Source organism: Seriola lalandi, unplaced genomic scaffold (assembly GCF_002814215.2).
Source record: "Seriola lalandi dorsalis isolate HSWRI2012SDOR001 ecotype SW California unplaced genomic scaffold, Sedor1 jcf7180002054470, whole genome shotgun sequence".
NCBI classification, from domain to species: domain Eukaryota; kingdom Metazoa; phylum Chordata; class Actinopteri; order Carangiformes; family Carangidae; genus Seriola; species Seriola lalandi.
The window spans coordinates 2,995,197-3,022,978 of record NW_019525023.1 but is presented as its reverse complement, the minus strand read 5'-3'; the positions used below and the strand labels follow the sequence as shown (position 1 = coordinate 3,022,978).

Genomic DNA, 27,782 nt, shown 5'->3' with positions numbered 1-27,782 from the left:
CTTTCTTTCCACCTCCTCCATGCGTGCTGGCAGGCATTGTGTCTGTGGGTGACTGTGGCTGTGGAGACGGTCCACCTCTTGCCTCAGAGCACTGAGCTCCAGGCTGCGTGCTGCCACTTCTTTCTCCAGAAGACAGCTCTCCCTCTCAGCCATGCTCATTGTTTCTGGGTCACCGGCTAGCGCAGATTCCTTTATGGAAAGCTCCACGGACTCCAACCAGGCCTCCAGGCTGCCCAGGGCCTGGAGCACTTTTACAACCTATACAGTAGAGAAGCAGACAGGCGAATAATGTAGAAGTTTTGCTGCTGTGATCCGCAAGTAATGTGGTGTGCAGTGAAAACAAAAAGAAGTAGTGCACTGTACAAAAGAGATAGTAACAGGTACAGAATAACTAATGGAAGTAGATCATGCTCTGACCTACACCTTTGTACTAAAAGATTCACACTTTCCAACTAAGCCATCAGTCTGGGTAAATTTGCAGCCTCTTTCCATCTCCTTATTGAATTATATGGAAACTTGAATTTATGTCCCTTGAATTAGCCTTCATAACTTGGGGATCTACCATACAGACTCTACCAATTAAGGTAGTAAAGATGAAAGTAAAGGAGCTTCTAACCATGAGTGCATACAGCCCAGGCTCTGGGCCAGCATAAAGTGTCTCACAGTGGGAGGACTGATCCAGAATCATCCGTCATAACCATAAAGCTCCCCTATAACTTCAGAGGTGAGTAATTGCCTCAGTATGACTCAAGAATTCAACTGCTTGTTGTGAAATATTTTATGAATCTTACCCTAAAACCAAGCTCCTCTGAGGCCTGCAGAAACACAGCGTTCCTCTGGTGCCTCCTCCGCAACTCTTCCCACAGGACTTCCAGCTGGCCGAGGAACTCCTCGATCTTGGCGCTGCCTGGGTGCTGTGCACGGACCAGTCCGTGGCCCTCCTGAGGAAGGAGCGTTAAACTGATGAGAGCATGTGATGATTTAGGACTGGGAATTTTGTTATGAAATATAGACCTAATCTGAAGCTTTGGGTACCTAAAGCTGTCTCAGTAGAAATGTCAGCTCGTTATTTGATTAGTACACAAACCAGACCTGTCAGGGTGCCCGGTTTGCAAAATATGGGGAATGTTTTTATTTAGGACATTCATCCAGTGCTTATGTTTTAAGAGAAACTGAATGTGACAGTGTGCCTCCGCTTACCCTTTTGACCACCTCTATCCTGGCTCTGTTAGTGAGGATTTCTTGTTCCAGAGTGTGTTGATACCTCCTGGCAGCCTCCAGTCCCTCAAAGCTGGCTATTGAACACACCTGTGTGGCCATGGACACGTTGTCTTTCAGCCAGGACAGAGTCTGACGTGGAGAGAAGAGACAAACAGGGAAAGAATTACAGAGAGGAACAATTTAAATGAGGAATATCTGATTGCAACGAAGATGGCATTTAGTTGCCAAGAGCTACAGCAACCAGGATCCAGGTGATGTAGCCTATCCTGACCTTTAAGCACACTCAGCATTTGTTTAAAAAAAAAATCAAGACAGTTACTGGAAACGAGAAAACAGTAGCACACAAGAAACACATGAACACACGACAACTAAGTCTCATTTAAAAATGTGACATAACGTCTGTGGCTGGTTACAAGAAAAGGGTGTAATAACTGATGAGTACAACTGCATTGCTGACTTGACCATTCATAGTAATGAATTCTGAGGTTGAGCTCACAGGATTTTACGCAAGATGAACCGTTTCTGTGTCAGCATATGTTCTGTAGTGTATACAGACGGTTTGGAAAGGTGATTTTTGGTGTAAAGGGAAATGCAGGTGTGCCCAGCAGGGGTCAGGTCACCTTGTCAGCAGACACGGTGAACTTCTGAAGCTGTATGTGAAGCTGTGGGTGGCCTGGTGGGACAGAGGCAACTTTAGGCTCTGCTCTGGGCTTCCTGCTGCAAAGAAAACACAGACATGTGACTCCAATTATGACTTACATAAAGACCTCTCATTATGTAAGTCACAGAGAGAGAGGGAGAAGCCAGGCTGAAATGTCACCTTTCCCCCTTCAATTGATGTCTGACCATGACATCATTTGCACAGCCAGGGCTGTCTCCCATGGGCGAAGAGGTGTGGTTCACTGATTGCTGTTCCTGGCTTTGGCTGCTCGGTGTTCTCCTACCACTCCCACATTCAACAATACTCTGTGGATAAAAGAGCAAAAGTCTCTGTAGGAAAATCTAAAAGATCAGCAACATGACATGTGAGTAATGTTTTGCTTTCTCTGTCAGCCATCCACCGAATAAATGTTGACGAGATGCATAAACATCTCAGATGGAGGATTTCATGCTATGACCAGTCACTAGACAATGAGGCATTGCTATAGCTCACTGCTAATGTGAATGTTACAATGTGGCTGGAGGCTGGACAACATGGACAGCTGCCCACAGTAGAGTCAAGTCTCTCCTGTAAATTACCCAAAAGCACACTTTCTTTCAAAGGTTGGCTATTCTCAGTGAAATAACCCAGACCAGGCTACAGATACAAGCAGCTTTTTCTGTTTGACAGCATCAAAGTTTGTAATAAAATACTACAGATGGCAGTAAATGTTTAAATAAATGATAATTGCTTTATGAATGAACACATTACACCTAACAAGGTTGCCAACATGTGCTATACCACTTTGATGACTAAAAAGCACCAAAGAACCATTGCAGTTGGAAATACAACCCTTTCTTTAAATCCCCTATGCCCAATTCTCATTAAATACAGCAGTGTTTTTTCTTTTTCTGATTTCCATGGCTGTCCACTCTGTCTCTGTTTAGAACTATGCAGTGGAGTTTTTAGAAAGGTCAGTGCCAGAGCTACAGACCTTGTCTATGTGCAGAAATATATTAAAGACGTCAACAGCCACTAAGCCTCTTTTACAACCATCTGAGTATTCTAAAGGTTGGCCAAAGGGCTCTGCGGTTTCCAATGAGAGCTACATGTATCTGGACTATTGCAAAGAAGGATAACCTGATAGTTGGTCTTTTTACCAACTGCAGTCCATTGCAAAAGGCTGTCTTAAACTCTGTATTGCAATAGCGTCCAACAGGACCAATGCAGCAGTGTGTGTTTGATATTTTTTGGTTTGATTTTTGGCACTGTACATACTTGTTTGTACTTCTTTCTATGGGCTTTACTTACCAAATCTAGTTGGCATAAATATAACAGAGAAAAATAAACAATGAATTTACATTTACTTATGCTGACATTTCTCTGTCTAACTGTATGAATTATGCCAACCATGCTGTGTTAATTGTTCTATATAACATAATGTCTTTTACATATGCTAGTAAAAAAGTGCTGGCACAAGTAAGATCTCTAACAACCAACAAGGCAAATATGCATCAGTCAGTGCTTTCAAATTAAAAAAATCTGAAATGCTGAATTTACACAACAGCCAAAAAGCACAAAACATCCATTAATAATAGTGTTTTATGGAGTAAATTTAATTTAATCATGTTATTTTTTGACTGGGCTTATAGAAGACGTGAGTCAGACAGAAAAGTGTCGCCTCCAAAATTATGCGAGAGATGCAGTAAATTGAAGGGGTCTAACATCATTTACTAACATGCCAGCCATTTTATAGGCAAGTCTGAGTTTCAGAGAAGCACATTATCGGCCCATTTATGTGTTCAAGCTGCAAAACTAACATTCTACTGTGATTCATTTGACGGAGTTGATAACCATCACTGATATCTCCTCCTCAGATATTTGCTTCTGTCTTTAATCCTCCACAGTGGCTTCCACTGTAAACAAGTCCTGTGGTGCACTCAACATCCTACTCAGCCATATGAAAGACAATTACGTCAGCTGCAGCAAAAAATAGCCATTTACTGATTTTCTATGTCATATTCCATGGTATTCTGTGTTTTTGGCCTCATCCAATCATCTCGTATTTCAGCATACTTCTCCCTATCTGGGTACTGTTGATTCTTATCTGTTTTCCACTGAGCTCCTCTTCCCCTCTGTGTCTTTCTGCAATGTGCTATGAAGTGATGTCAGCCAAGAACTATCACTTAGCACCAATCCCATCTGGTCTGCAGCCCCAGCATCTGGCTACAATTAGCCTGAGAAACAGACGATAGCCATGTTTACCTCCAGAAACAAGAGGCCATACCACTGCTAACACAGACATGGACATTTAGATTATAATGCATGTACCCATGCACATACAGACACTAAAACATTTACAGTTACATTTAATTGACAGAGTTAAATTTCACCAGAGGGGGAGACCATGACAAAGAAAGTGTGCTAACGTGTTCGCAGATACACTGCAAGTGCTGTCTACCAGCACGTATGCAAACGTCTCAGAGTCACTACAAGCCAACAGACCTGTGCGGCTGCATTTTGGACCCTTAAAAATAGGCCACTGTACTCAGTTCAGCACACCCAGAAGCTGAAGTTAAAGCGCTGCGAAAGCATGTGACAAATTACTTTTACTGTTCAACTGGTGGTTATGCCTGGCTCTGTGTTTGGCTTTTGGGCTCCCAGGTTTTGTTTGGAGTCCATAAAGAGTAACAACTGGAGCTCCCACAGACAGTGCACCCAGGTAACTCCAGCTCCCACTGTAATAAAGAGTACTAACTGCACTGAAAGGGCTCAGGATGGCCGTGGAAAAAAGCTCAGTGCCCATTGAGAGAAACAACTGACTGAGGCTTGCTGGCCTGATGGGCTCCTGTCACAGGTGGCGAAGCCACAAGGCCAGTAACAGCCTAAAAACAGGGAAATAAACTGAACCAGAAAAAAGGGGAGACTGGAAAGAGTGGAGTTTTCTCTCCTCAAGCATCTGGGCACTTTCTCACTGGGCAAAACAAGGCCAGAAGCACAGCAGGGATTTCACGAGAACTCAGGGTCAACAAAAGGGGAGGAGCATTGCATTATGGGATACCTCTGGGCTGAACCCAAACAGCCACTGTGCATTCACTTATGGATTGGGAAGAGATTTAATGTGCTAACTTAAAAGACTAAATATACACATAATTACTGGTTTTTAACATACCACACACTTAAGTTTCTGAATACCTCCTCTTCTAAAAGACGCAAATAGTATTTCCTTGTAAGTTTATGGGCAGTGGGACTACTATAAGAGCACCCATGTGTTCAATAAAATGCTGGTAGGCCTCCAAGATGAGGAATGTTGTATCTGAGAAATCCACATGCTCTGCAGATAGACCACTCACCCTGGATTGACCTACAGACCATCTATTAGTACAGTATTAATCCAATGAATGTGTACTTTTCTTAGAGTGGTTGAAAGCCCAAGATATTATTCTAACATAAAGTACAATTTTGGGTCGACAGGAAAAGCATATTTGCTCTGGCCCACCGTTCAACCATGCTGTACAGTCACGGCTTGACATTTTTCATGGAAACTTACGTAATTTTTGTGCCAGGGTAAATAACACCTCAAAAAGCTCTTCCTGTGACTCCTACAGAGCAATATTCATAACATTTACAGACTAAGGTTCTTGTGAAGAGATAGATTATAGATATTCTATACAGCACTGGGCTCTGAGTTTTAGAGCCAAACTGGTATTCATCCTAACCACCTTATCAAGGGCTTCCTCACCCATTGGGACATCAGATGATGTTATTAAGTGCCACTAACTAGCTGGTAGGATGGAAAACCAACAGTATGTTGGGTGCCAAGAATAGAAACCACTGCTCTATAGCACATCTGACTCCAGAAATACTGTTATTTAGTAAAAACCTGCTGAAATTGTAAATCAGGCATTTTCCAAACCAAAGGACAAAGTGCGTCATTTTCTGCAGCCACAGATGTCGTAACACTGGAAGAGGCTGAGCTCATCGTTTGCCAGTACTGATGGCGTTGTTCTCTCCCAGTCATGAGCCACAGTGTGGTTTCTCCAGTAATAGAATGAAATACCGTAGCTACTTACCACACAGCCTTTCAGACGATTCTGCTCCTCCTTCACCTCCTTTCCCATGATCCTTTGTGGCTCCGTTCCCACGTTGCACTGGGGTTCTCGGGCCAGTGTCAGGGGGTCAGCATCTTCCCTGGTGAAAGCGGGGCCAATGGGAGAGAGTGTGTTCCTGTCACTCCTGCAGGACAAGCAGAGCAGGAGGTTACTGTGGTGCTGACGGCAGGGCTTCAGAGGCCCATGATGAACTCCAATTATGGCTCTGAAGTTTTCTACCAGTGTTTGTGTTATTTGGTTTAAATAGCCATGAAACACAGCTGATAAGACAGATGAGATGATGTAATGTTTGGATCTAAAGATAGCCCACTGACATGAGAAGCTCTCAGCCTAAGAAATATTTGGAAAGCAGGAGATGTTGGAGATGGATGTCAGAACTGTGGACTGGAGTATTATTATGTACATGGAAAATGTTCAGTCTTTTTGCCCAGGTAGAGTATAAGGATTGCAATGTTATCCGTTGGCGAGTCCAACGCTTTGAGGCAGAACAAGATAATATGAAAACTATTGGCCAGACTGATATGAGATTTGTCATGAATATTCATAGTCCCCAGAGGATGGATCCTAATGATTTAAATGCGCTTCTCTAAACAAAGTTACAAAGTTTAATGATCCCCTGACCTTTTCACCATCACTTCCAAGATCCCACTTTTGTACAAAAAGCATCGAAAATCTAGGACAGATTGTCTTGAAATGTACCGATGCTTCCCAGAAATTACCTTTTATATTTTTGGACATTATTTAAAAGAATGCCACATGTTTTACAACGCATGCTGTAGGGATGTAACAGTACGTAAGTAAGACTGTCAGTAATTAGGTGTGGACCCCAGTGCACAATCAATGTGTCATTTCTTGTAGTTTGGTTCTCAGATTACCACATCATTTAAATGTGGCTGCGCTCATTAAGTGGATATTGCTTCTGGTAATATAATGATGAACAAGTCTGAATTCTTACTGTAGGCTATTAAAGTAACAATAAATCTGTTTTACAAATGCTGTAAAAAATCCCAAATATTCTTGTAAACATGTTTCAACTTGGATTTAGCAGACTATTCAAGGTGATGGCAAGAGTTTAATAGTGAAAAGAGAACAAACCGTGTTGCCAACTTAACTCAGTGAGCCAAGACATTATTCAACTAGTACAGTAAGCAAACATTTTGTCAAATTCCAGTGCAGAAAACCGAATATTATAAACCAAAAAGTGTGTGGTGAGTGATGCTACGAGTGGCAGGCGGTCTCCAGACACCCAGATGGACCGGTCCTCCACTTTGCTTATAATTTTTCAGTGATTCAAACCCAAATCAAACATGCCTAATCAAGAGAGAGACAGAAAGCTCATTTTCATTTGGAAAACTTCTTCTAGGTTTTGCCAGTGCAGATTTTTAATGTCGGGTACCAGATGAGTAATTACAGCAAAATACAGTTCCAGCTCAATGGAAACCTGTGGACCAGTTACTGGGTGAAATGGCGCATGTATTCACAGGGCCACCAAGTTTTCTGTGGTATCCTTGGCCTGTTGTCTTACCTTAAAACCTTCTGAAGAAGTGCCCAGCAGTCCTTCACCTCACTCTGCTTCTGTGTGACGCCAGCAGCCAGGGCGGGATGGAGATTAGACAGCTGGGACACGCTAACATCTAGCATCTACCACACACAGGCCTGTAGGTTAGTTAGAGAAGGCTTCTGCAACGCACTTTCAGGATCTGACCAACTGGTGCTGCTTAAAGTAAAAAGATGTTTCCTACCATGATTTGACTGGCAATGTCACGGATTTCTCTGTCTCCGAAACTGTCCAGCTTTTTGGATGCAGATATGCTTTTCCTCTGAAAGAAAAGATACAGAACAGTACAAGTGAGTAAAATGTGAATCACAGCTCTAAGAGGAAAATAAACAATTAAGCTGCCAGGGAATTTTACCATGTTATTAATAGCAAACACTGTATTATCAGCCTGTTGGTAGAACGAGGACACCTCCAGTGCCAGCTGAAGATTTTCATGGTAGTTTTTTAGATGAGACTGGACCCTCAGCCACCTACACAGACAGCAGATGGCAATACGGATAAGTTCAGTCTTCAATTCATCTTGAGATTGAATATGCTTCATGCAACATACCAGTTCAACTTAAGAGACAAAGTGTACATTTTATTGATGTGTTTCCTCCTGCTGGAGATGTTTTTGCCATCTGTCTTCCCTTGTTTCTCCAGTTTTAGGGCCAAGTGGTTGATCTCCTCGTGAAGGTTTCTGTATAGCTGCTCATCCTGCAGGGAAACAGGGGAACACAGTCCAACTATGACCTCAGCTGTCTTTACCATACACCCTGGGAGACAAATTACAGTCAGCCATAGATAAATGACTTGGGAACCCCTACAAAATTGTAATATAAACCATTAACATATGGGAATGTATATAACTTTAACTCAAGAAAGTTGTTTAGCATGTATAATGTTCTTCCGTTAATTATTAATAGTTCTTTTGCTTGTTCTTTTACAATGCTCACCTGTTTCAGATCTAAAATTCTCCGGGTAAGCTGCATTTTGTCAACATTTTCCCCTAGGACATTCACCAGAGACTGCTCCTCTTCCTGCTGGTACACATAAAAGTCAGTGTTTATATCCCCCATTTATCAGGAAACCAACCATTATTTCTTTTCAGAGGTACTAGGATTACACCACATTAGCCCTGCTACCAAGGAGGATGCTAAACAGAAATAGCCGTCAGCATTAGGAGAGAAACTTTGAACTTGATACTAATGACTAATGCAAAGAGGAAAGAGTGAGAAGAACTAAATGGAGAATACTGTCTCCTCCAGGGATGGATGTTTTATAGACTTCATAAGTAACATCCTCCATTACGTTCCTACAGGTCCATTATCAATCATTAGTTCCCTTGTGCCAGACATGGACATGAACAGAGAGATAAACACAGGCCTAAAATGCACTAGATGATTGCTTTTTGATAATGATGGGCAGATGTTTTACACTGGTGATTATAAACAAACAAGAGATGTCTTCAGGATACTGAGTTAATTTCCTGTATTAGCAAACGCTGTTTTTCATGCCAATTATCTTGGCAACTGTTGATTAGAGCTGTTTGTCCTCTCAGACTCATGGGTGAACTATCTGAGAAATTTAAATGAAGGTGCATAAAAATAACTGAATAATCTGAAGTACTTCACATTTCATCCTGTTTCACATTAGTGTTAAACTTGAAAATAAGAACATAGATGAACCAATAGAAAATGCTAGCATCATACAGCCAGAAATAAACTAAAATACCACACAAATTATCATTAAAAAATGTTTTACTCAATAGTTCAATAGAACTGGCCTTAAACAGGATGACAAAAGTGGCCTTCACTGCGGTTAAATTTACTTCTTACACTAACTATAATAACAGAAGGTGAGAGGAATGTTTTTTTTTTTTACCTTCTCTTTAATCCATGCCTCCAGCTTGTCCACTTTTTTGTTGAATTCCTGCAGGTTCTTGGCTCCACCAAGGGCCCTTGTCTGATTTGCAGCCATCTGTTTTAGCGTGTGCCACTGGTCCCTGAGCTGGCTGAGCTGCTTCTTTACCAGATCAGACGTAGGGTTCAACTTGCAGATTAACTGCTCACCCATCTTTTGAAACAGAAAGAAACATAAAGTGAAAGTTCAAATTCAGCATAGATGGAGCAGACAGACTAATGCACAACAGTGGCCGAGTACATTTGACACTTCAAGTTTGTTAGAGTCATTGCTTCACAACTGTTGGAAAACTGCCATTAATGTCTTGGATATACCCCTGAAAAATCTCCTGGCTCTGCTTCTACCCTTCCTGGGCTGTCTGAGTGTCAAAGGAGGTTAATTATCAGCAATGTACCATTTCCAAACATTTTCCTCTGAGGGAGAAAGAATAAACTGGCTTGACAGAGCCGTCTGGAACACTGAGGGTCTGCTTTTCTCTCTGGTCGACTGGAAATGCCTACGAGACTATTATGTTATGTGTTATGTGAGTTGACAGACCCTTTTAGCACCAAAGACAGTGATTAATGATTCCATTCAGATCCCCATTACCTAAAAATAGGGGAAATAATTATTTTAAAAAGTTAAAATAATTATTTCCTTTTGAATGTGGTTTGCTCTGGTGTGCTTGTTCTGGTTAGATGATAATATTTCAGTTCAAATCCAGCCTAGTGTTGAATCATTTTGTTACCTGGTTGAGTTGAATTAATGTGTTCTCAAAGTCTCTGAGGTCTCTGTGAAGCGTGTGCGAGGCTTCCTCCCAGTCCTGCAGGGGGCAGCGCTGAATATTACAGCCATCCTTCAGATCCTGCAGTTTGCCTTTGATCCAAGCCTCTGCCTACATCACAAACAGACACAGACAAAAAATGTTTACGATCTTACACTTTGCTTTACACACAGCACAGTCGACCACTTAGGTCTGTTTATAGACTTGATTCATCTTCTTATTTCTGAGAATGCATCAGCTTCAGAGACCAGATGTAACATAACATGGCTGAGATTGTATTAATTAGCATTGACTCTTTATATAAGTGTCATATCCACAGTGTTATTTGACTACAGATGTGCAACAATTCAATGTGAACTTAAGAGAAGTGGATGACCTTCTAGTTACCGGAGCGATAATAACTGATTTGGAAGTGAATTCTTCTTCTTCTTATTCTGTGCTAAAAGTGAAATGATGCTGTGATGTACATGTGTAAAGAATGTGCTCAACAGATGAGTTGTATGCATCAATATCACATATTGCAATGTGACAAAATTACTATCAGATTTCTTTTGTAATGTTTTTCATAGAAATTTATATCTAGACCTTTCACACCCCAAGACTCATCTATGACAGTGGTGAACACAGTCTTGTTTCTGCTGATCAGGAGAGCAAACAGGTCAGATTCTCTTCCTAGAGTAACATGGAGCCTCAGACACATCAAGAACAGCCCTTTGTTCTCCAATGTCATATTATGCAGAGCAGAAGTTTCTCTTGGCAAGTGCCTGGACTCGATTGCATAAGGCTTAGTCCTGCAGAGCTAAATTCTCTGGCAATATTTGTATGGAGTGAGAAGTGAAAACCAAGTGGCTAAAGTCAGAAAGTGTTGAAAAATACATGTTTGTTTTCTGCAAAGAACCCAGTGTGAGAAGTCCATGATCCACCCAAGTCACAATAATCGAATAAATTAATAAATGAACTCAGTTTCTTCCACTTCTCAAAGTGATCCTTAATGAATAATACAGTTGATAAAATCAGCAGAACTTTATTTTCCACAGTGTTGTTTTTGTGTACTCTGCAGAATATCAAATAACAATTAAGCACACAAAAAAGTCATTGCAATATTACATCAAAGCATTATTTCCCAAGAAATTCAGTGTGATTTATATTGAATAATAGACTCAACACGAGCCCTTTTCAAGACCGCACACTAAACAAGTCTTTGTTGTAGATTAAAATGTGATGTCAATTCTCCTCAGAGAGGCAGGTCATTAACTTTACAAGGCCCCCGGGGGAAGCAGAGGTATTTCTGGATTGAACAGAAGGAAAAGAGCTTGACAAAACAGGCCTGCCCCTATCTCCTCACACTGGGTCCCATGGCATTATAATGACCTCATACAGGAAGTCTATGATTCCCTTGTTTCTTCCTGTCCACTCTCCACAACAATGGTCTGTTTATCGAAATGTACAGTTGGGCCTTAGTCTAGCCACGAAGAGTAGACAGTTAATGTATGCAGTTCAGACTGTAACACTGCTTCTGAATTTCTGCAAAAAATCTGTTGCCACACAGGAAAATACCACCGCAATTAACGCAGAACAAACGTTTAAAAATATGTTCGAAGTTTGGTGATTGTAAGAGGGTACCACTGACTGTTTTTAATTGCTACAAGCTTCAAAGGTTCCAAATTTTAGCATTTTAACTGAAAAACAAAGTTTTCACTTTTTCACAAAGTGTGTACATCTTTACTCTTCGTAAAATGATCACCAACAAGCTACATTTATAGCACAGTAAAGCAACTTGGCCCTGAAAAGAATGTGAAAGTGGAAGTTTTCTCTACTTTGTCTATCATGAATATGAAATGGTGAAATGCGAGATGTTTTGCAGAGCAGCCTCAGAGACAGATGGCCCTCAATGAAGCCGCGCTCTCCGCGGAAACCTTACTTCCACTTCCACAGTGATGGGATACTGTAATAACACATTATCATTGGTAATAGCAGTTTTTTGCCTTTGTGCGATTTGAAGGTCTGAGGACAGTTAGTGTAGCAATGCTGTACAGATTGTTGAGGCCCTTGAGGCACATTTGTGATTTGTGATTTTGGGCTTTATGAATAAAATCTGACTTGACTATCCAAATCCCTGTAAAACAAGTAGATCCCCAGGCATCAAAACGTCACAGCTATTTAAAGTACATTCTCAAATAAAGTTGAAATACTGAAGGCTGTTTCCTCTAAAAGCAACAGAAATGCAAGCTCCAAGTAAGAGCAAAGGGGCTGCTAAGCTTGTTAACATTAACAACGTGCTACAGAGCTGTTTTCAACACATACATACATCATATGTTTCTTTCAGCTGACATGTCCAGTATTAATTTCTTATTATTGGGAGTAAGTGGCCTATCACTTGGACAGTTTCTCAACAGAGATCTGATGACAAAGCCAACTGCTGGACATAATGTCCTTCTGCCAAACTCGCTGAAAAATGTCCCTCTGCCGAACTCGCTGAAAAATGTCCTTGTATGCCGGGGTGAAAGCAGTGATGAGATAACACAACCAGTTGTGCTGCTTGGCTGAGTCTCTCTGGGCCATAGGCGTGAAGAGATGGAGCCAAACAATGATCTCATCCCTAAATAATTGCTTCACTTGTGGCGGTTTCCCCTCCCTCTCTTCCCTCAGCTGAACACAGCTCATACAGTTCTCGGGACAAAATAAGAACCAGTACATATTTTGCTCTCAGTCATGGGACAGACAGCTTTCATTCTGATTTCATCTCAGCAGCATAACTTGTTGCTTTTGAGATGAACCCAGTCCAGCTTCTTTTCATTCAGCATCAGAGGAAATGAGAGATTCTGATAAGTGTAATTCTAAAATGATTTTAAACATCTCCATCTGCAAAATATGCATAATCTGGAAAAGTGAAGTGGAAAAGAAAACACCCTCCTCAAAAATTTTATTAGTCTCTAATTATATGAGGGAAGACAGAAATGCAAGGGGAGAAAGTGCAGCAGTAGCTTTTCATGAACAGGGATCCAAAATTATTTTATTAATTATTTTTTAGTTTGCATACTAATGCATACTACATGCATGCATGTCATATTTTACCTGCAGTACTTCCTTGTTGAAGAGCGAGTTGCGCTGAGTGAAGCAGTCACTCTGGGATGTGACAGCAGCTGCTGAGGCCTCATTCTGTGTGTGTGGATGACTTTCTCTCCTCTGAGGCTCTTTCTTCTGCGATTCAGGGAATGAAATCTGTGTGAGCGCCCAAAAAAGACAACAAAGTGTTAAAAACATGATAGCGATTTGACTGCAATCAGCTGCAATCAGCCTTTTTATCTAGATAAAACCTGAACACAACATGATGCTTGCATCTGAAAAAACCTGTAAGAAGTAAATACAGTAAGCACAATTATGGGATGTTTAAGTGTCCATTTATGTTAATTATACCTTTTTTTTCCCATCCAGAGACATTAACAACATGTGTCAGACTGGCCCCAAGGTCCCTCTTAACAAAAACCTACTGTCAGCACTGCGTGAGATGAAATGAACACGACTGGCACAGCTTAAGTAATGGACAAGCCTGCTGCTGCTCTCCAATCAGGAAACATCTGGGCACATGAAGGAAGCAGGAGTGGACAGATCCTTGGATGTCTGACGTTTTTTACTGTCAGCCTTACATGTAAACATATCACCTTTAAAGGCCTTTGGTAGATCATGTTCGCTCTTCCATCCCTGAACGGGTAAAGGCACCACCACCTTCTCTTGTGTAATTATAAGCATTTTTTTTTTTTTTTTGCCACTAGCTTGAATAATGTATGAGCAAAGGAAAAGCAAGGTATTGTTGTGGTTACAGAAAAAGAGATGATGTGAATCATTATTGTAGTTTTTTGTCCTAAAAGGGGAAATGAGGCCATTGCTGTGTCAGAGTGTTATTATAACCAGCCTCCATAAGGACTTAACTTCAGCGAGCCATTTCTTTTGTTAACATCTTCCCTGACCTCATGTTTTCCAGTGAGCCCTGCCTCTGCGGGGTCTGCTGTAACACAGCACTTCATCCACAACACACACTGATGACTTCAACTAGGAACAGGCCAAATCCAACAGCCCACTGACTTTAAACAATATCCTACAATATACTTACACTGTTTTTCTTCTGTAGACTGTTTCGATAATACATCAGAGCCAAACAAGAGGAAACAACAGGCTATTTGTGAAGTGTTCAAAGACACGTTGCTCCCACAACTCGTTTTCCACCTCTGTGTAACTTTGCTCCAAATGTATAATATAATAAACTGAGTTTGGCGAACACACCACATGACTTCACTTCCTAAACTCCAAGAGATTCATCAACTCCACAGCTGGCTATTAAGACCCCACTGCCTCACAACAAAACAACTGTGTTTCTACAGTCTGGATAGAGTTGGGAAAAATAACATCACTGTCTACAACAAAAAACCCAATATCAGAAAATGTTGGTGCTCATACAGTGGCTTTCTGGATTAAATATCCTTCCACTGAATTAAAAAAAAAAGTCGTTGTTTTTTCCAAAGCTAGCTATTTTTCGTTTTTAATTTAGCAGTTAGCATAGCTCCGTCTTACCTGTTGGACAGATTTCTCTCCGTTCACTTTCGCCCTGGCTTGTCCGTGTTTGGGCTGAGATTCATCACTGCTGTCTTTTCTGAGTAAAACCTAAAATACAAAGAAGAGAATAAACTGCAATTGAGGCGAACAAGGTGGACAGGACGATGAAAACTGTGGCAGGCAAGAAACAAACGGCAAACTGTAATTAGCGTTTTATAGACGTTTGTGCACGTGCCTATGGAAAATACCATAACTACCACGAACCTTACATATTCTTCTTAAAAACAAATCAATTTGGATTAATAAATACAAAGTTTTACTTTATGATAGAATAAAGGTGTAAAACAATATGTTATAAAAGACATTCTACTTAAACCAATACCTCAAAAATAATTAAACTACAAGTAATGTGGAGGAAAACCTTTTGGGTTCCTCTGAAAAATTGTACGAAGTAGTATAGTAGTAGTGTATTTCACTTTCCATGCTAACTCTGAGGTTAACTTCTTTGCTTGAAAAAACATTACCAGCATTTTTTTTAAACTGTTGAAAGTAAATGATTATTTATTTCATGTATGTAGTTTATGTGACAAAAACATCATTTTGAACACATCTTTGATAACCTAAATTTTGTCCTATTGAGTAAAAATTAAAATTTCTATTCCTATAAGTGCCATTTAATTATGCTGCAATATTTAAAAAAAAAAACACACCCATATGTGATATTCACTTTTTCCTTTGTTTTAAAATTTGCATATTTTTTATTAGTAAGTGTGTACTGTACCTTAAATTGAGAACTGGATTTATTCTCACAGCTCACCCCCACAATCCTGGGCAGATGTGGATCTGATGTGCTTGTGACATTGTTGTTGTTATTGTTGTTTTCAGATGTGGACCCTGTGATGGAAAGCTGTGCTGGTCCCACTGCCAACTTGTTCTCTGATCTTTCTTTCCCAGAGATTGTGATCTTCTTGATGGATCTGGAGACAGTGGAGGGGGAGGCAATGTTCTGGTTCAGGTGGTCCTCTGCTGCCATGTGCTCTTGGTTGCATTTCACCGGGGCTACCTGCTTCACGATAGGTGAGACGAGACAGGGGCCATGTGCACAGACCTGGGATCGGCTGAGGTAGAGCGAGTTCAGGTTGTGCTGTAACGTGCAGTTATCCAGACTCGGGCTCTGCAGATAACTCTGTGTGAAATCCTGGCATTTTGGCACAGCTGGGACTGACAATCTCGTCCCAATGGTGAAGGGCTGCACCTTCCTCACAATGCTTTCAGACATGACCAGAGTCCTTATAAGAAAACAAAATAAACTGAAGTCCAAATGAGCTTTTAAAAAAGTCTGTCACATCCCTTTGTCCACTCTCCTCACTCAACAGTTGTCCAGTCTCTGTTCAGCAGGCGAGTAGAGAAGAGGGTTGAACAGAAAGTGGAGGGAGAGCTCAGTTCTCCACCTTCTTGTGCATGTTGAGAATGCACAGCACACAGCCCAGGATGGCTTCCTTGGACTCCTGGGATCGAATGCGGTCCCAGACGTGGCGCAGCGCCGTGCCAAGGTGGGCAGCGCCTGTAGAGAGGCTTCTCCTGAGGAACTGTGCCACTGAGCCTGCCAGTCTGCTACTGAGGAGCCTGATAACCAGGGACCGCAGCAAGATGAAAACTGCTGGCATGCTGCCTGACTGTGCTGTGCAAGAAAAAAAGAAAAAAAGAAAAAGAAAAAAAGACAACTCAAAAAAGGAGGGGGAAAGAGGAGGGTTGGTTAAGAGAGGGGATGAAGTCACCACCTCTACACTCTCTCTCTCTCTTTCTCTTTCTCTCTGTCAGGAGCCACAGAGCTGAGAGGGGGCTGTAAAGCCTGGCTGTCAAAACTTCCCCTCTGAACCCGAACAGAAAATCTGCTCAGATAAGAGTAATGGAGTCAGAGTGAGAGACCTCTGTTAGACCTCTTCAATCACAGCTTATCCTCTATGAGGTAATATCCTCAGCTGAAACACACTCACACACACCCACACGGCCTTTACCTTACCTCCACCTCGTGGAAGTGCAGAGGAACAGATTCAGCCCTGAGGAGCAAAAAAGTGCAAGACAAAAAAAAAAAAAAAAGTCAGTCAGAGTCAGATTATAAATAAAAATCCAATGTAGTCTGGTCAAAACTGAGGAGAGCAAGCTTCAGAGGCTCATGTTAGCGCAGTCTGTCCAGGAGTGAGAGTGCTTTCCTCAGCTCTGAGCCTCCTCTTTCCCAATCCACGAGGAGCAGTTGTCACATAGGTTACAGCTGAATGGAGCAGAACATCCCTGTCGCTCTGCTCCTTAAACCTCAGAGCTGCTGTTATGACAAGTGTGGGGGGCAAGTAACAGTCAAGCAGATGATGACCCCTACCACTCCTTAATGGTGGCTAGGGTTCAACCGAGCACATGCTGGGCTGACTGATTGGAATGGCAGGGGTGGCGTGTGTACGTGAGGGGAGTGGGGATTACTGGGGAGGGGGGCTGACAGCAGAGAAAATATTTGGAGGGAGCAGAGGGAAGAATCTGCTTCCACTGGTGAAAGCTTTTCCCAAAAAAGGAACTCTCACTCTTCACTTTGCTGAACCTCTGACGTGACCTCTGCACCTGGTCCAACGGCTCTCAGGAGCAGTTCAGCCACTTGCAACCAAACTCAGTGAATCTAATGAAACTGGGGTTATTGCATGCTTCATTTTACAACGCAGTGCTTTTGAAAATTTGTGTTCACTAAATATCAACCCATGCAGTAAAATTACATAACATTTAGAAATAGAAACATTAAAGTAACGCATTCATTCATGTGTCTCCAGTGTGACTCCAGCGTTCGAGCCAACTGTGGGACAACTCAGCGGGGCTCCATATGGCAGAGGTAGCCCTGGAGTCGACATAGTTAATGATGCTTTTAAAAGAGCTCTGGTTTCATGATGAAGTCATCTAAGGAAGAGTTTTAATGTGTTGCAGCTTGAAATCAGAGATAAATTCTGCCCAGGGCTGGGTGGTGTTCACGGAAGGCTAGATGGGTGGAGTTCAAGGGGTTTGGCTAACTTTAAAATGCCATTTCCCCATATTGCTGGGAGAGTGGATCTAAAAGCGTGTGATTTATGTGCGCAGTGAGTACACTGTGTGACTACGACACCACCGTATGCTTAAATGTTGGTCGTGTTCAATTGGAATATGTGGAAATGTGGGATATTATTTTTAATTTAGGCTCATTTTCGGTTGGGAACGAAATACATATAAACATCTTTTTGCAAGTCATGCCGTGTAAAGGCAAACCAGCAACCAATCCATAGCAGAGCCAAAAATCCACCTCTTACTCTGACTGTATGACATTTACACCACGGCCTTAAGGTATACAGACCCTGCAAAAACATAAAATGGATTAGGCTACAGGTCTGCACCATTTGCAGCCATGTTGAACAATGATTATTGATTGATCTACCCTAAAAAATAACAGAGGAATTATTGTTATAGCTTTTTGTAGTGTAACATATCAATTGGCTTTACATCTATACATGAAAAATCCTGTGATTTAAGATTGTGGATCTTCATTGAGAAAACTAGCCTGAAAATCACATCTTTTGTAACTAAGCTCACTCTTAGCATTCTTTATAGCATCATTTAAATTTTGATAAAGGTTTGCTTGTACGCTTTTAGGCTATAAAGAATTTATTCTATATATCTTCTACCGCAAAAAAAATGTAGTAAAAGGTATGACTTTAGTTTAGTTTTAGTTTTTAGTTGGGAAAACTTGTTTGTGTATGCCCTGTTTTAGACTATAAACATTTATAAAGGATGGAACGTTGTTTGCTCACAGTCACTGTCAGATTAGATTTGAACCAGGTGTCCCACCTCTGCCAACCAAGTCAGATTAGGCTACTGTAACACCTTCCTTATGTTGTTTACCCTGGAAGTCCTCCCTCTCTCCTCACAGCTCTCATTCACATCTTGCGTGCTGCCCACATCCTTTACAAATAATTTAAACCTCAGCTTTGATCTGAGCGCCCTTTTATATGCGCCACCTTCCTTTATTTGCATCTTTGAGGGTGGATGTTGAAGACAAACTAGTTCTGGCCTGATGGCTGATATCACCGCCTCCCAAGACGCTAATAAAAACCTGATGCTTTCTCACCGCAGGCCCTGGTTGGTGATCGCCCTTGTTAGATATCTTCCATTTTATTAGAGTCAGTAAATACGACTTGGAAGACTTGTTCTGGGGGTGATGTCACCGAGGCTGCCCGCATGAAAGGAGAGTGATAGCCGCGGCGGAGGAGAGAATATGCATGGGAGCTAGAGGGGGTCTGTACTTTTCCACTTGGTGTATGTCATCACAAAGGCATGATTGGCCTGCTAGTCAAGTTTCAGTACAGATAAGATAAGTTTGTGCTCTGGATCGTGATCAGAAGAGAAATGGTTTGAAGTTTTAAAAAATGGATGATATGAAAGGAACAAAAAATGAAAATACTGACTTCACGTGTGTTAGGTCAGCCTTGCTTGGCCTGAGCTTTTTAATACCCAGGGAGGACTCTTCTCCAGCTTAGCATTACACAGAAAACAACTGAATTTAACTTTAACTTTCATCTGAAGTCATTAGAATCAGGTCTTTGTTTATTAGTTTTATGGCTAAAACTGTACTAGTTATTGTTGGATGCCAAGCTGGATAACCACCAAAAGGTAATGATTTCCTTTGTTGCCAAAAACGTTTTTACATTTTTACAAGCAGGACAGACAACGCATAAACAGACTATTTCAAAATACTTTGGAAAAGTTTTAAAGCAACACAAGCATACTTATGCTGTTCAGCTACTTTCTACTTTGTTTAAACGGAGACAACGAAAGACTTAAGTGAAAGTTTTCTTCTCTGTTAAACCTGTGAATGACAACGAAACACAATCTAAAGGGCCACAGGGCCTAGTGCCAATGAAATTGTGAAGTCATACATTTGTACTAATGCTTATCTGTTAATCTGTAACACTTTAAATTCCTTTGTTCTTCGCTCACATGTCTGAGCCCACATCTTGACAATGACCCAGCCTCTCTCAGATGGGTCGCCTGTGGGCTTTTGTACTTCAGCCACTTTAGATAATACACAGCATTAACAGTGAAATGATTTGTGCCTAAACAGAACAACATGACAGCTGCAGTTCATGGACAAGGGGAAAATATAAACACATTACAAAAGCCACATTTACAGCATTTACTTCATGATGTCCACATGGGTTTTTTCCCATCCCAAACCTCTTCCGCCTGAGCACAGACTGGGTTGCAACATAGTTTATGACATAACTTCAATCACATCCTCTTAAAAAGCATAACAAACTGCATCCTTGAAACCTGTCAGCTAAAATACCACACAGTTCAGTGATTTGTGGAGCCAAATGCAGACACACACGAAGGCAGGTAAATGCAGTGAAGGTACTTTCATAAATGAACAAAAGATAGTTTAGAGCCAGATGAGCAGATATTTCAAAGTAAAACAGGGAATAACAAGAGTCCAAAGACTCACTCGGATATAGGGTGGGGCAGATATAACACATTTATTAATAAGTGACACCCAGTTCTGATGCTCACCTGAGGCTATATTTGACCTGACGAGTGTGCATGTTTATCAGCTGACGTTCAGACACACCTGTGGTACTTGATCCTGGGAGTCCTCTTTCACACATTTCCTCTGAACATGCCCAACCGTGAAGAGCCCAAGCAAGCTCGAGTGTTGGATGACATCACATGCAATAAAATGCCATCTTAGTCAGTCAGTACTCATTGTTTGGATAGAGACAGTGCCAAGCTTTTCACACAGCAGAAGTGGGCAAGCAGAGACAATGAAACTCAACCGTCCGCCATGACGCATATATTTTTTTACCTATTAAACTGTAGCGGCATTGTTCCAACAAAAATAAAAAATGCCCTTATGTAAAATATATTCCCACTTATTAAATATCTTTGAATTTTATAGGTGACATTTCGCAGAGTGGCTTGTTTCAAGGTGACTGACATCAATTATACCATGATCTCTGGTATCCTCGTGCAGCAATCCTCCATGCAACCCATAATATTTGTCCTATTCAGCCTCCAACTTTGGCATTAAAGTGGTATTGTGAGTAGAAACAGTGTCAGAAGTCTGTCGGTATGTTCAAATAAAAAGGCAAGAGTCAGACCTGGCTTTAAGACAAGAGGGCCTTTGTTTTGACTCAGACATCCTAAATTGATTTTTTTTTTTTTGTCCTACCATAACAACTGGCCACAATGTTAGAAAAATACACCGGGCAGTACAGTTAAGAAACAGTAATTTTGGAGCAGTTATAAAGGGTTAAGATCAACAGAGGCTTTCACTGGCTCTAAAAAAGTTGATAATTCAAAGTGTACAATCAGGTTTGTCCACTAAGTCAATGAACTGTTCATCAAGGACATTTGTAGATGATCAAATATAATCCACTTCACAGTTAGTTTGTGTTTCTACTTCTGGACCAGAGGCCAGTTGGTGACAAATTGGCATAAATTACAAGTGTAAGGGTCAGTGCGAATGAATTGATTTTGATTTTGTATTTGAAAGGTTTTGGAATTCAAAGAATACATTCCAATTATCCACATGGGTGGTGTGCTCCCTGGCAATCCCAAAGTCAGTCAGTCAGTCAGTCAGTCAGTCAGTCAGTCAGTCAGTCTGTTTATCAGTCAGTTGATCCACTACTTTAGTTCAGTCTGAAATAGCTCAACACATTTTGGATGGATTGCCATTAAATTTGTATTTACTTCCATGGTCACCAGAGGATGAATCCTGTTGACTCAGGGGATAATAGGACCACAAGGCTGATAATTTTGGCATTTACTGAAATGTCTTTAATATACTGTCATAAGATTTGGTAGAGAAATTCAAGTAACTGCTGATCCCATTTAGCACCATCATCAGGTTAAAGATTTCTCTACTTTGGATTATGACCAAATACCTACAAATTTAATGATTTTCCAACCAGGCTCACCTGTACTTTGTGTTTGGTGCTATTTAGCAAATGTTAGCATGCTAACACACTAAACTAAGATGGTTAAACATGGGTGGCATGCTGACATTAGCACTTTGCTCAGCCTAAGTACAGCCTCACAGAACTGCTAGCATGGCTGCATACTCTTAATTTTGTTATTTCATTGATTCATATTTGTTTAAATGTGAATTGTTGCCAAACCCATTTTCCAATCTGTAACCATTACTCAAATCTATAATTAAAATAGAGTCTTATAAAACAATGCTCTATAGAAGGCAGTTCACCTTCTCCATGCTGCTCTCATTTGAGAAGCACAGCAAACAGGGACACACTGTGTCACACAGGCTGTTATTGTACTGAGTGCAATTTGAAGCCACCCTCAGGTGGCCGTCAGGCTGAATGGTGAGATGAGGTCACTCCATCATGTGACATCATAGTTTCACATGGCAACTGTGTTCCAGCAGCAGGAAGCAATTTTCCCATATCAAAGGTTGAATAACAGAAAAAAGCTGTACCTTATTTTTGCCCTCTCCAAAAGTATCAATCACCTTGAGAGGGAGGCTTAACATTTGACCTCTGATGTCATTCCAGCGACAGGTTGGGTGCCTTCAAGCCTTTATTTGGAAGCTCTGTTGACCTGGTGGTGTGATCTATTAATCACATACAGGAACTTTAATCATGCTGCAGCCAGCCTGGAGTTTATTGCTTGCCTGTGTGTTTGACATCTGAATCGGCCAGTGTTGCCAAGTGGAGAGGCTTGTTAAAACATTTTGAATGCAGAAACAAAGAATCAAGAAAGAGGTGAACCTATATATTTACATTTAAACATTTACACACCCTGACATTTGATGGATCTGCTCTGTAATCATGATGTACTTCAAAACTTCACAAGAGAAACAGCAGAAGAAAAAATACACTGTTTCATCTGAGTGCTTCAGGCAAATGGAAAGATGTAGGCAAGCCAAAGTACATCTTGAGTCATTTTTGAACACCACTATTGCATTGCAGATTAGTTTAATGTTTTGGTTGAGGTAATTCTTCTCTGTCATTTTCTAATTGGAGGTAAATAAGAAAATACCAATAAATACACAGACAACTTGTAAAAACTTCCACAGATGTTCTTTAACCTTTTTTTGAAAAGCAGTGGGGTTAACACTCATTTTATCTCACCATGGAGACATCATTACACTTCACCTCAAAGAGTCTGGATTTAATACAGTACAGACGAATGTAATTTTTATTCCTGCTTTGACATACATGGTGGCCTTGAGGGCTTTTACATAACAAGCTGGACCTACCTGAGAGCTCTGCGTTATTGTTTGCTTCGCTCATGTCACCTCCTGTTAGTGGAATGGATGAGCTCATTGCTGACACCAGTCTGAGCTATGCATGGCTTGTTGATGCTAAAATTCAGCTGACACACACACGCAAACCCCAGTGGTATACTTTTACAAAATAAGACTCACTGACAAAACATTGTTTGTCTCCTGAGCAGAATGACAATTTGAACAACTTCAAGTTGACGTATTATACTTTTGGAGGGTTCAGTTGCTATTTTTGAGTGTGAACATCTGTGGTAGCATCAAAAGACAAAACTTGGAGGCTCAGTTCATGGTTACATAAAGCACTAATGGACATATTACTTTGAAATAACCCGAACCTCACTGCAGTTACCAGTGACAAAGCAGAAATTGTTCACATTGCTGGGTGTTGGTGTTCACAAAGCCCTATTCACCAGTCGAATAACGCTGTCTCTTTTGGCATAGATTGTTGCAGACATGTCAGGACTGCATTTGAATAATATTTTAGGCCACACTGTTGCTTTAAAGAGACTGCATGTGACTAATAAATGCTTCTCACATTCCAGGTTAAAGATAAGTTCATGGATGACAAGACACTACACACAAACTTTACTTTATTTGAGCATCGCATTGGGGATGATGGGAGCAGGTGTGAGTGTCACAACAACTTGGGTTAAAACAGGTGCTGTGCAATCTATGAAACAAATGTGTGGAGGGAGGAGGGGGTGAGGTGGGGTTCTCCTGGGGCAAAAATAGAAAGTGAGCCACATAATTAAAGTGGTGATGAAAATATGTCTTGCTGCTAGTCGTCTCTTCTGTTGCAGTCACTCTGGAAAACCCTGTGGAATGGTAATTATTTTATCAATGTACATGATAGTAATAAGTATCACTGCATGCAAACCAAAAGAAACCGTAACAGTGTCAATAAAACAATATCACAGACATCTAATAGAGTGAAATTGTTGTAGGAGAATGGAGTGTAACAATGCAGATGGCAAAAATGCAGGGAAGCAACCTTTTTATCCTCAAAGTGAGATTACCGAGGCCTAAGTGCACTTTCACACCTGCCCTGTTTTGCGCAGTTGAATTGAAACCAGAGGCATTTTCTTCCCTTCATTTGGGTTTTTCACATACCCCAAACAGCTGCTCCGTAGCCTGTCTAATGGAAGTCAAAAACAAACCACAGAACTGCAGTTTTATTGAACCTTAACAAACCCCTTAAAGATGGATTTCCCAGAGTTCACCAAAACAAACAGACCAGTGTCATTCTCAGTAAACACAACATAGCATTTCATTAGACATGCAATGCAATAATTAATGGGTTTTTCAAAAGTGAATTCTTTATTCGGTTTTCTCAGTCTTTACTCGACTTTAGGGTCAGAGGTCAACTACAGAACAGTTACCAAGGTCCAGACTGCTCTCGCCAATCCTAACAGCCGCATAAGCATGTTTTCATGTTTTTATGGCCAGAGTTGAAATGATAATACTCTATTAAATCCCTCATCTGTTAGGATTTTAAGCTTTATCCAATAACCGGCCTCCCTGCTTAGCCACATGACTTTGCTTATAAACTACGGCTTGTTGGTTAATTGGTAATTGGAAACATAGCCTAACCAATAAAAAGCTGCAACAAAGTACTAATTTCACTCCTATTTCAGAGCATTTCAAATGAACCATAAGCGAGAAAATGACCTAAGGCGCATACCAATCATCTTCTTTAGTAACTCACAGAGAAGAGCTCTGTTCATTTAATAACCCCCAAATTAAAGGAAAATGTATGATTTAATCATCTGGCCACAGAGTTAGATCATGCTCTATGACATCATTCTGGACTGCTTTATGCTGTTGACCTAATCCAGCTACAGCGGAAGTCAAATCAGTACGTTAAACATCCGTGGAATATCTCGGCACACTATAGTAAAGCACCGGCCTGAGCTGGTGGATGCATGTGTTCATAGCAGGATTTGATATTATGACAGTTATGACTTGAAATGCAGAGTATAACCATTTTTGAGTCAATGGCCTAGACATCATGACTGTTTTTTCCTGCAAGAATGTTTCTTATTTTGTGCCCATGCAATGGAAATACATAGTGGAAACTATGGAAGAACCTCAGTGGCTCCATTAGTGTAAAACATGATAATGACATTTTCAGGCAATTTCCATATAGTAATTGAATATAATAGAGAAGCAGGCAGAAACAGTGCTACAAAATTATACTTAACTATTATAGCACTTGTTTTTCATGTCAACATCAACAAACAGTTCTTTCCCTTTCCTTTCATTTATTGGTTTATTTTGCAAGGAGTTGGTTTTACTGTTCATAATAACAGCACACTTAGGACTTTTATGTGCCATGGTAAAGAAAAAGGTTAACCAAATGAGCCATTTCTAAGAAGGCTGTATTTTTCTCTGCCACAAAGCATTGCAAAGCTCTTCCATCACTGGGCCTGCCCAAGAATACCGAACAACAGTTGGTTTTAGCAGTTGTTGTTGACTTGCAGAGCTATGCTGCAGTTGGGCAACTCCTGTTCTCTATGTCAAGGCATAACAGCAGACAGACACCACATGTGTTGGCTATAAAGTTTGTAAAACACACCACTAAGCAAATGTGTCAAAGCGTAGCTCAGCAGGGCAGATGGGTGACGCAATCTGTGCAAATGCTGACAGGTGGGATGGCAGGCTGCACTTTTTCGGCAGAACAAACTGGGTGTAGCTGCAAGAGATTACAAAGACTCTCACTGGGCTGGGCTGCACGCCCTGTTCCTGTGAGATGAGAAACTCACTTTTTGGAACTATTACATATCACCTCTGTAATGAGAGATCAGACAAGAGAGAAACTCTAAATGTTTATGAAATTATCAATTACAGGAATAACCAAATAAAGCCAGTTGTTAGTGTAATTTTCAGGAATAAACAAGCTAGTCTTATCATTTTCTCTTTGCTGGTGAATAGGCAGTATAATTCCACTATTATAGACTAGGTCTGCAGGCACAACATCTATTAGGGGAAGGTGTATGCGTGCCTTAGTATAATGTTGGTGTATTATATCCCATATCATTATGCAATACGAGGTTTGGATGTAATAGCTCAAAAACAAAGCAATTACACAAAATAACATCCTGTCTCCCAGACATGTGATCATTTAAATAAACTTATCCAAGCCATTTCCAGAAAATCCTGGGTCCACTTCCAGACAATAACATCATCAGACAACAACTGTGTAACATCAACAGAGTACAAGGATTGCTGAGTAGACAGCTTTTGGGATCTACAAATCAGAATTTATTTAAGATTTTTCATCTGCACGTAACAGCTGGAGATAAGGAAGACGAGACGTATTTTTATTGAACTGACATTACATTGATATTGACTCTACAAAGGCAACAAACTTTTTAAGTGATAATAATTTTAGAGCCTGCTCCACCTACAATGTATTGTAACCTATTTTTCAATGGCTTTCGGTCTGTGGTCTGTAATCACCTATCAGAGCTCCAAGGGACAGCCATGGGCAGCTGTCATTTGGGCAGCCCCAGCCACAATCTCACCATTGTGCGTGACGTGCAGCTGGCATGGGGGTGGAATGCCTACACACAATGAATCAATCAAAGCCCCTCCTAAGTGGACCAGACCTGGGCGGTGATACGGGCAGATCCATGGCAGCTGTAACATAGCTCCTCAGTGCCATAATCCTTTTACAAGGCTCTACTTTCACTCCAGCCTGACCATTTGGAACCAAGCTGATCACACTAAAGCCACCCCTTTGTAATCCAATGCTTTTAAAAATTAGGTAGCACAGTCAAGTTACATGAGGTGTCATAGTTACAATGGAGACGTGTGAAACAGGCTGTTTAATGGGATCCACTAAAATTCACTGTATGGGATATGCTTCACATACTACAAAAAAACCACTTCCACCAGAGTTGTTCTCATTTATCCTTGGCCCCATCACCTGGACTTCAGTCACAGTCGGATTGGGTCAGTCATGCCCACATCAAACTCGGATGAGGGCTATTTTATTCTCCAACCTAGGCAAGCTGCCCAACAGCACATTCTTATTTATTGACAACATTGTGCTGGAAGAAGTGCTTTCTAAAATGACAGACTTTTATTTATTCCAGACACAAATTCATACCTAATAATTTCCTCCATTTGACCATAATTTCACACTAGAATAAGTTGAGGTTGTTAGGCTTATTTATACACCAGCCTGTGTCAGTATGCTTCTACCATGCTGTGTTTGTTTTTCAGTTTTTTAAAGAACTTCACACTAAATCATTGAGATCTCTGACTACGACCTCCAATCCTCATGAATTGCTGTTGTGCAAGCAGCCAACACAGAGTATCAAATTATTGAGGGCATTGCCCAAGTGTACCTCAACCAGACCAACTGGATCATCTGGTCACATTATCTGACCAGTAATCCTATGGTGGATCATATTCTTAGAAACATTTTGGGCAGGAGTCGATGCATTTGGGGCTGTAACAGCTTGCTAACTTCATGGGCAATCTGAAACAATGTGTAACAGCGCCATCTACTGCTGCAATTATGTCATTGTGTGTGACAGAAATAGTCACCTGGGTTGCTACAACTATAAACAACAGGGATGGGGGTTTCATCAGCTCTCCATCATCTTCCTTCATCAACTTAGTCTGTTACAACACTGGTTCCCAACCTTGTTGACTTATGACAACCTAATTTGGATATTAGGGCCTTAAAATGGATGTCAGTAATAAGAAGTTTAACCAAAAAC

The 27,782-nt window shown here is 40.9% G+C and overlaps 2 protein-coding genes across 5 annotated transcripts in view; both read right to left on the bottom strand.

Annotated features, from left to right (window-relative positions):
• The window catches only part of mymx (myomixer), a 29,389-nt gene extending 13,219 nt beyond the window's left edge, over positions 1-16,170 (bottom strand). For 2 of the 4 annotated variants that reach the window (XM_023411604.2, XM_023411607.2), the window contains exons 1-16: positions 15,529-16,170; positions 14,766-14,855; positions 13,272-13,418; positions 10,161-10,307; positions 9,395-9,586; positions 8,467-8,553; positions 8,109-8,227; positions 7,887-8,001; positions 7,716-7,793; positions 7,499-7,614; positions 5,935-6,097; positions 2,042-2,187; positions 1,842-1,938; positions 1,201-1,350; positions 792-941; positions 2-258 (exon numbers count right to left, since the gene is read on the bottom strand). In XM_023411604.2, the coding sequence (XP_023267372.1) occupies positions 2-258; positions 792-941; positions 1,201-1,350; positions 1,842-1,938; positions 2,042-2,187; positions 5,935-6,097; positions 7,499-7,614; positions 7,716-7,793; positions 7,887-8,001; positions 8,109-8,227; positions 8,467-8,553; positions 9,395-9,586; positions 10,161-10,307; positions 13,272-13,418; positions 14,766-14,855; positions 15,529-16,026 (2,552 nt within the window). In that variant the 5' untranslated portion in view covers positions 16,027-16,170. The remainder of the gene's footprint in view (position 1; positions 259-791; positions 942-1,200; positions 1,351-1,841; positions 1,939-2,041; positions 2,188-5,934; positions 6,098-7,498; positions 7,615-7,715; positions 7,794-7,886; positions 8,002-8,108; positions 8,228-8,466; positions 8,554-9,394; positions 9,587-10,160; positions 10,308-13,271; positions 13,419-14,765; positions 14,856-15,528) is intronic. The other 2 variants (XM_023411606.2, XM_023411605.2) reach the window with 2 other exon arrangements.
• Positions 16,171-16,183: 13 nt separating this feature from the next.
• LOC147818816 (protein myomixer-like) lies at positions 16,184-17,166 on the bottom strand. The gene has a single exon (XM_087175469.1). The coding sequence runs from the start codon at positions 16,412-16,414 to the stop codon at positions 16,187-16,189; it is 228 nt and encodes a 75-aa protein (XP_087031595.1). The 5' UTR covers positions 16,415-17,166; the 3' UTR covers positions 16,184-16,186.
• Positions 17,167-27,782: the final 10,616 nt, after the last annotated feature.